The following is a 9817-nucleotide window of genomic DNA, read 5'->3' on the forward strand; positions in this document are numbered from 1 at the left end:
ATATCCATATATTAATGGCCGTACATGATCTCTGGAATGTAAAACATATTCCATACAATTTGGGAGAGTATGGACTAATGTAGATGGAATTAAATATATTAAATGGATATTTGGCTATAAATGAAGGCTGGCCATGTTCCATTTTGCCAGTGTGAGGATAATAGGCCGGCCAAGCTACACATAGGAAAGGATGTAGCATTAAATGCAAATCAGGTACAACTGGGTGAGCCAACTGTAGCCAGACAGTGCGGAGCCAGGCCACAGTGTGAGCAGGCAGCATGTGTGACTATAGGGACACAATCTCTTTTCTTTAAAGTAATTGATGACAATTAGGTTGCACTGATCTCTGCTTTGATGTGTGTTTACACAAGCAGAGCCTTTCTCTGGAGATGGCCTTTAAATAGCAGAGCCCACTCCCTCAGCAAATCACTTCAAGACCTCCTCAGCCAGAACAACACAAGCACACAGAGAAGATGGACAGATCATTTGCTTCAGTAGAATGGCTTTCTCAAAGCAGTCGGAGGAACAGAGCGGACTGCAAGATGATGCCCAGCTTGTCTTCAATGCCAAGGGAGTGCCAGGGTGCATTCTACACATGGAGTCCTGTTATGAGACCAGTCACAAAGGTTGCCCATGTTTCTCCTTATCCAGCAACCCAGAGACAGACCTATTTGGAGAGTAACTATGCATTGCCACAACCCTGGGAAAATCAACCGTCCTTTAACTCCAGTGACTGTTATAGAGTGGACAGCCCAAAAGTCTTCTCCGAATCATCGCATAAAGACTTGGAGGCATCACACAGCCCTATTTGCAGTGGACAATCAGGAAATGTGTTTGCCAACAAAACCCAGGACTCCACCAGCTCACTTGAGTCTCCTACATCCAGTCAGGAGGTGTATGAGAAGCCAGCAGAGAAGACCAACCTCACTGGGGACATTGCTCCTTCTGGTAAGTTCATAAACCACACAATATAGTCATTATCTCTCTTATCTATATCTTAAGTGGTAAAAAGTGATAAACAACCAGCCAATCAGCCCATAACTGCCATGTTACAGGCTGGATTTTAAAAATGACAGGAGCTGATTGGCTGGTTGTTTATCACTTTCCACTTTATCATTTTTTAAAGCTAGATACATCTAGTCCTCAGTGTTTTTAGTAGTAGCTTTTCCAATGAATTAGTTAATTGATGTTAGTTTTAATAATGCTAGGGGAACAGTTCCATTTGTAGACCATACATGATGATCTATTTCCTCTTTTTAGTTTTGTTTGGTCTACAGAGTTGTGTTTATGGTTTTTGGAAATTAACTATAGTTTTTTTTTTCTTTTCCCCCAACAATAGGTTGCATTTCTAGCAATGATTCCGGCTATGACAGTGAAACCAGTCAGTCTAGATCTATCACCCCAGTAGAAAGTGTTGCAGAAGAGTCATCGGACACATCTGATGAGGAAGGCAAGATGGGCCGCAGGCTGAGAACAGCCTTCACCACTGACCAGATATCCACTCTGGAGAACACCTTCCAAAAACACAGATACCTGGGTGCATCCGAAAGACGTAAACTCGCAGCCAAGCTCCAGTTGTCTGAAGTCCAGGTATGTTCCTCTGATGTGTTGTGGGCTGTGGAGGTCATTCTTCTGCTTCGTTAATAATATTGGGGTTTATTTCTAGCAGTGTAAAATACTATTCATGGTCCTAGCTTGGTAATGTCCCCACCTGTATTGATCGAAGCTATAGTAGATGCTAAATCCTGTAATTTACTCCAGAACATGACATTAACCGCTTTCTTCTCTCTTCCAACAGATAAAGACTTGGTTCCAGAACCGCCGCATGAAACATAAGCGTGAAATACAAGAGGGAAGGCAAGGGCAATTTCACCCTGGCCATTTCTACAGTGTCTATGGATACCCAGCACAGCACATTCCTGCCTTCCAGTACATGCAGCCCGGGCAGCAGTTTTACTCAGAGAACACCCTGGTGGATCCCATGTCTGCCAACTATCCCGGCCCACCCCAGTCCATTGATGCTCGGCATTCTTTCAGCTCTCCTGCGGTTTCTCTGATGTACCTCCCCCAGCAGCCAGTAATGCCCCCCTCTGTCCGTCAGCAAGAACATCAGTTTGTGAGGTATTAACATACCAAAGCATTGTACTCTCACATGGGAGTCAGGACTGAGCAAGGACTTTTATGAAAGAAGCTCATTTACATTCCTTTTGTATGGGAAAGCTATTTGCACTGGGTATTTATGGGGCAGAACTTTGTTTACAGGAGAATATGGGTGACGTATATTTTATTATATAAAAGTCTGAAAAAGGAAAAACATAATTTATATTGAAAATTGAAAAGAGATATTGAATTATTTGAAAAGAGAAATGTTGTGGTTTTTATATTTGTACAGTAATGTTATTATGTAATATGTTAATATGTGGTCTAATTTGCAAATTAATAATAATAAATGGTTAATATTGTTATTTAAATGTACTTTTGTGTTCTTCCTATTTATTTGGGAAATAGCTTGTACAGCAGCACATGTAAAATGAAAACAGGTAATTATTATTATTATTATTATTATTATTATTTAGCGCCATAAGGGGGCACCCAATTACAGAGTACATAAACAAATAAATATAACAATAAAACAGTGACTAAAGCCGTGTACACACGGCAGCAATATGGGCTGATATCGCTGGCAATATGGTCGCTGGCGACCATATTGCCAGTGATGGGAGTGTGTCCCGTTTTCAGCCCCGTTCTAATCGCTGGTTGCAGGACCTTGCTCCTGCGACCAGCTGATTACCTCTGCAGCACCGCCGGCAGAGGTTCCCTTTCATCAGCGACCATCTCTGGTCGCTGATGAAAAGGAGACCCTGAGCAATATATCTCCCCCGTGTGTACGCACCTTTAAGGAGCCCTGTGCAATGCTAGCTCGCGCAGAGCGTTCAGCAAGATCGCTCAGCAGACATCGATGTGTCAGCGCTGTGTGTTGAGCGATCTGTCAGGGCCAGTACTCTCCAGTGAGATTTATCCAGCATGCTGGATATTAACCGTGGGCGACAGCGACTCGCAATGTCGCGCATATAGCTATGCGCCTACACATGTAGCGATGTAGGGGCATTTTCTAAGCGATCTAGTGAGATCGCTTAGAAAATGCCCTGAAATCTCCCCGTGTGTATGTCCCATTACATTTAGACAGTACTATAGGACAAGTACATGGTATATAAAGGTAGGCGCATCAGCGGACAATATTGAAATAAGGATCTGGTTGGCAGAAAACCAAGGGATAGGGTGCAGTGGCAGGAAGTATTCAGCAGAAGATGGTTAAGTAAGAGAAGGAATGGCACATGAGGAAAGAGGGCCCTGCTGATGCAAGCTTGCATTCTACAGGGGGAAACAGAGGTGACACAGATTGGGTAGACAGTGAGGGGTAAATTTACTAAGCGAGGACTTCTGTTAATGATGGATGTTTCCCATAGCAACCAGTCAAATTCTATCTATTATATTCTAGAACAGTGGTTCTCAACCTTGGTCCTCAGGACCCCACACAGTGCATGTTTTCCAGGTCTCCACACAGAATCACAAGTGAAATATTTAGCTCCACCTCTGGATCTTTTAAAAATGTGTCAATGAGTAATGAGTGCACCTGTGCCCCTGCCGGGTGACCTGAAAAACGTGAAGTGTTGGGGGTCCTTGAGGACCGAGGTTGAGAACCCCTGTTCTAGAAGGTGCTAAATAAATGAGAAGTAGAATCGGATGGGTTGCCATGGGCAACATCTCATCTTCAATAGAACTCCAGTCTATTAGTGGGACAGAGGGTTAGCTTTTATTATTGCATGACTATAAATGGCTGCTTATTTGTATGTTTTATATTGTGGCATTATATATAGATTCAGTGCAGCCTGCAGTGTTAAACGGTGGCAAGTCAACAGAACTTATTTATTTTAATTGTGAAAGCAATAATTACGGGGTAGTATTTATTAGCAAGTGGGCGACTTGCCACATATCTTGGCTCATGTAAAATGACCTCTTATTTAAGTGCATCGTTTGCCTTTACCACAAGCAACCAATCAGCTCTTATTAGAATGATACAAATAATACTGGTTTATGGTTTTACTGCTAAGTTTGCATGTAAATACATTGATAGGATCTGTGAGCATGGTTGGTATTAAACAGCAGCAAGGAACCGGCTGTGCCGTATTGTGCTATGAGTATGCTAATGGCTGCATGAATGTAGGAAATTGGTGCCTTCTTCCAGCGTCTGAGTGCTGCGCCTAAAAATGCAGCATCGGATAACCATCATGACTATCGGTCTCGATGGCTGCAGTTCTCGGCATGTCCACTTAAGACTTGCTATCGGAAATGCTCTCTCTCTGCAAGGTCCAGGAACTTGAACCTGGGCTCAGCACACCCTACTTTATGGGGATGGCATACCCTTATTTTGTAAATTGGTCTCCATCTCTGTCCCCGCCCCACCCCAAATGATGCTGTACTGCCAATCATGCTGTAACTAAGGGGGAACTGCAAGCAATCACATTAATATACCTGTGGCTGGTTAGTCGCCCAATAAAGGGGTTTCCTTCTGTAGGACACCCCCGGCCAGGGCTGAAGCCTGTGGCTATTCCTGGGCAGTGGGTAAAGGGTTGATAGTTTAAGTGTAAAAGAAAGGGTTAAACAAATCATATTGGGTTCTGCTGTGCTACTAAAAGTCCTGGCAAGTTATGACTTGGAGAACCACAAGTCCTTGCATGTGGAGGCCCCTTGTCCTGTGGAATCCAGTATAGACCTATTGAAATAAAAAAAGATACAGATGAACATAGTAACAGAGATTTTCCAGTGACTTGTTTTAAATCCAGTAGAGGTGGATTAATGTTAGTGATAACCTAAAACTAATTTCTTCAAAGAAAAAGGAACCCATCTGTAATAACGTAACAGCAGACATTTGAATACAAGACAATAAGACGTTATGAGATACAATAAATAAATCTGACAGTCAGTGTGACTTATGGGTGATCAGATTTTCAATCACTTTCTGAAACGAGCTGCAATCCTGCAACAGGAACGATGTTGTTCTGCATAGACGTTCTCATCCGTCAGCCCTTTTGTTTTTTAAAGTGTCCCCTGCCCCCCTCAAAAAGTCACAACATGGCCAAAAGAGAAGAAAGACTCAGTTTACCAGCACCCTCTGTGCATATGTGCCATATTTCCAGCAGTATGGCACCAGGAATAAGGCACCAGAGCAAGGATCACCATTATATTGGAGGTGATGGATACCAGGTATGTAAATGAAATGGGAGCGGCGGGGGCCCTCCTTTCATAACCGCACTCTCTGCCCCCATTATAGACTGGTTACTGACTCTGATCATATCTGTTCACTAAAAACAGTCAACAGCTTTGCAGTGCATGGAGGCATAAAGGCTTGCCTAAGGGGGCATATGCATAATGACGAAAGCAGGGTCACACAGAGGGAGACCGGCCCATCCCTCCACCTGGGATCTGAGATGTGCTGCTGCTACTGTGCTATGTGCTCTGGGCAAATAATCAGCATCTAATTCTTCTGTTTTATGTTGTTGTTCCGTCTTATCCCTTTGCCTGCCTAAACCTGCTGCCCCAGATCATATTCGGTAGGAGCTGGATGTAGCACAAAGCAGAGAGTTAAGGGGCCTACACACATAGGGGGTTATTCTGGTTGATTCACAAGGCTGCGAAATTCGCAGCCTTGCAAGTCCCCCAAACCCCGCCTTGCGAATGGTGGCCTGGCTGACCCCCATTTGCAGCGTGAGTACCCCTGCCCGCCGCCCATGGGCCGCAAGGTTGGGTGCGTGCACCCGGCGAACAGTCTGTTCTCCATGGCCGCACGCACCCAGCACAAGCGCAGGAATGCTCAGCGATCTGTCAGGGCCAGTGTTCTCTGGTGAGAACACTAGTCCTGACCGATTAATATCCAGCATGATGGATATTAATCGCCAGGCGATAGGGCTTTCACTATGGCCCCTACACACGGAGCGATCTAGTAAGAGCGTTTAGAAAATGTCCCTAAATCGCTACCGATGTAGGCCCCATAAGAGCTGAGGTCCACGGGCCTTAAAGCCCCAAAAATTACTGATGTAGCATTAAAAAGTGCCGTGTTTAGGGGAAAGATGCAGAGGAATTTTAAGAGCCTAATGGCCAGATCTATCAGTGGCGCCACCATCGTTCCTGTTATATATTCCTAAGATTGCGCAAAAAAGAGCCAGGACAGTACCGGAGTCTTTGCCAACTCCGATGCAGAGCCATCATATTAAATGTAGCAATGGGGCAATGATGCCTCTGGAAGAGTAGAAGGTTATTGATCAAGGTCAACACAAACATACTTTGGACAAGGTGCCTCGCTCTTCTACCGCTGCACTCTGAATATGTTCCCTTTCCCAATCACGGTCCTTGTGGATGGTAAATTATGAAATAGTTCAAGAAAAGAAAAATTCAATTGAACTCATGTCAACCTTTTCAACCATAGTCATTTCCGTTATGTTGACCTTTTGTCTAGGTCAACCTTGTCCATGATTACCTTTGGCTTTCAATCACTGCCGTCCTACAGCGTGTGTAGCACGACCCATTCCTGCACATGTAGTACAGGTCCCTCAAATGCCCACAGTACCACATATGGGTACTTTGCAAATCAAGATGCCGATCCTTCGGGATCTGAATAAGCCCCGTTATTTCCCACACCTTCAACATGAAACCAACTTTACAACATTTTCCGACAAGGCCTCTATAAGTTTAGAATAAGATGTCTGAAATGAAAACTCAGACTAGCAAAAATATCCCGGGCGATTTCCTGGGAATGTGTAGCAACCCTGGTCCTGTCCAGTCTGAAAGTTGTCTAAGCTGCGTTGGAGCCGGGGTTTGATTTGGCATTTCAATTCGAAAGATGCATAATTAATGAATGTTAGCTGCTTCCAATTGGCAAATTGCAGATTTGTGGGTAATTCAGTGAAAATAGGGTTTTGCTATCCTGCCAAGCAACAGCAAAAGTAACCCGGGAAGGTACTACTCGCTATATATAAGTGCGCAGCATGGTGGCATAGTGGCTAGTATTGATATCTCACAGCACTAGGGTCATGAGTTTGCTTTTCTTATATGTGTGGGGTTTGTATGTTGCCCCCTGTGTGGGCGGGGTTACTCTAGGTGTTCCTGTTTACTCTGATGCACTAGAACCCACTGGTAGATTAATTAGCTGCAAGTAATTACTGGTACTGTAGGTCACGTGTAGTTCCGGTCATTTTGAAATCTTGACTACTTTATTTATCAAGACCTGAATTACTGGTTTTATGCTCTCTTCTGTCTTGGGGGATATTGCCGCCCCCTTTCTGCATGGGTCTTAATAGGATGAATAGTTTTTGTACCGGGAGTGGCCAGGAGTATTTGTCCTACTTTTTTTGCATGACCAGAAAATAGCAAAGTGTAGTGTTTGCAAACATTTATTCTCTTTTCCTATGGGTTACACAATACAATTGTGTTCTCTTTCAGCCTTGCCACCGTGCTTTCACATACAAAACTTATGCAGTTCATGGTAAATCTGCCAGTGTGTGCATCTGCAGCCTAGTGGGGCATAGGTGCAATGTGTGCACACATCGCGGCATCGACTCAAGAAGACTCATCTGTACGTATGAGCAGGGCTTAAAGTGAGGGGAAACTCTGGAACTGAGTTCCACCACCTGCAATGGTACGGGGAACTCAGTTCCACCTCCACCAGAGCCCTGGACAGTAATTCCAACAGAAAAGCCAGTCCCATTGGCTTCCTTTTCTGGAATGGCGTATGTGATGTCATGCTGTCACCACTGCTGAGGTGAAGATGAGAGGAGAGGTACAGATGGAGCATGCTCTATCCTTGCAGGGGCTGGCGATTCTATCGCCAGCCCCTGGCAGCTGGTCCCCACCGCCTCGCCGACTCCTGCCCCCGTTCCCCCCCCTTAAACATGCCCATCTCCCAGCCGCCGAGAGACTGGGATGCGCGTGCGTGTAAGATGCACACGTGTCTCAGTCTAATGGAGTCCCTCTCTGCCAGCACTTTCCAGCGGGGACGTTCTGGCAAGCGCCGGCCAAGGAAGAGAGGGGCTCCATCTGTAGCTGCTGGATGGAAAGGGACAGATATGTGTTATATGTCAGATATATGAAAGGGGCACTTATTGTGGACATTTTTTGCTAGGGGTACTACTGCTGTGGGCATTATGTGTATAAGCAATACTACTGTAGGCATGATGTGCAAGGGATACTACTGTGTGCATACAAGTAATAGAGACACTTATGTGTCATAATGTGAATAAGGAGCACTACTTTGTGCTGTAACATGAATCAGGGTCACTACATGTGGTGTACTGTGAATATGATTGTGCTACTATGTTGCATAATTTGAATTCAGATTACTATTTAGAGATCACTGTCCGTTTATAAAGTATCAGAGGTATGGCACAAATTTCATAGTTTGCATGGGGTGCCGAAAACCCTGGCAGTACCTGGGGCTCCACCAAATTGGGGGGGAGGAGGGGGGGTCCGTGGCAGGGGATATGAGTCAGGCCACCTCTCTGGGACCACTTTAAGCCCTGCGTATGAGGTTTTATGGAATTATTGTTACAAGGACAAAAAAATGCTTCTCAGTCGGATAAAGGACTTATGGGCAGATTTATTAACGCGTTTCATCACAAGCATTCAAAATATTTGAGAAGTAGACTAGCGAAGTTGCAACTCAGTGCCACATACAGTGTAATGTATATAATGGGTGCAGGGTGTACAGGGGCTCCTGGGTCCAGGGAGACCCACACTGCACACCCTGCACCTATATAAATATACTTACCCTTCCGAAATCCCGCCGAGGCTGGTGCTGCAGACAGAAAACACAGGGAAGATGGCGCAGCAACTATTCTCCCTTTGAATTGCGCATGCTCAGTAGAGAACAAATTGCAGACACCATGTTCCCGGAGCCTTGCATAGTTGACTACTATGACCACCTGCCACCCTTCGCCGACCGAATTCCATGCCTACAGACAGGCCCTTTCCTCTATTATACACCCCTGTTACAAGCAATCAAGGTTTAAGTACAATCTATGAATTAAAGCTGATTGGTTGCTATGAGCGACTTCTTCATTCTTTTCAGTGCTTGACTAGATGAACCCCAAGAAGCAGGGCTGGGCAACCCCGGCCCTCCAGATGTTAGTGAACTACACATCCCAGGATGCTTTGCATTAGTTTTGCTATGTGGCCATGCCATACCTCCCAACAGTCCCGATTACAGCGGGACAGTCCCGATTATCAGGGCCTGTCCCGCTGTCCCTCCCGCGGCCGACAGTGTCCCGCGGTGAGGGGGGCTGTTGGGAGTCCCCCCTGTAGGCTGCTAAGCAGTGGGGAATAAACGCTGTGCGCATGCGCACAGCATCTATTCCCATAGCCAGGGGGCTGGGGGCATGGCTAGAGGCTCACAGAGCCTTTGGGTCATGCCCCCATAGCGGCAAAATGGGGGCGTGGCCTCGCGGGAGAGCCGCGAGTATAGGCCATGCCCCCGAATTAGGCCACGCCCCCCGTCCCGCTTCCGACTGGTCCAAAGTTGGGAGGTATGCCATGCTGAAACTGATGCAAGGCATGCTGGGATGTGTAGTTTATCAACATCTGGAGGGCCGGTGTTGCCCAGCCCTGCCATAGAGCCATTATAGGCAGAATGAATGGAATGTGTGGCGGCTCACAGTAAGAATAACCCCATATTACCCACACATCAGCAGGCCATTCAGACAAGTGAGTGTTACAGGCAGTGTCCACATGCTGGGTCGTCAATATCTAGATCGATAGTCAATAGATA

At 45.7% G+C, this 9817-nt stretch overlaps 1 protein-coding gene across 1 annotated transcript; it reads left to right on the plus strand.

Moving 5' to 3' along the window:
• The first annotated feature begins 359 nt into the window (after window positions 1–359).
• On the plus strand, window positions 360–2141 carry LOC146007402 (uncharacterized). The gene is made up of 3 exons (XM_083145753.1): window positions 360–948; window positions 1340–1590; window positions 1799–2141. The coding sequence occupies exons 1-3, from the start codon at window positions 474–476 to the stop codon at window positions 2126–2128; spliced, it is 1056 nt and encodes a 351-aa protein (XP_083001879.1). The 5' UTR covers window positions 360–473; the 3' UTR covers window positions 2129–2141.
• Window positions 2142–9817: the final 7676 nt, after the last annotated feature.

Source organism: Crinia signifera, chromosome 6 (assembly GCF_055691185.1).
Source record: "Crinia signifera chromosome 6, ASM5569118v1, whole genome shotgun sequence".
NCBI lineage: Eukaryota > Metazoa > Chordata > Amphibia > Anura > Myobatrachidae > Crinia > Crinia signifera.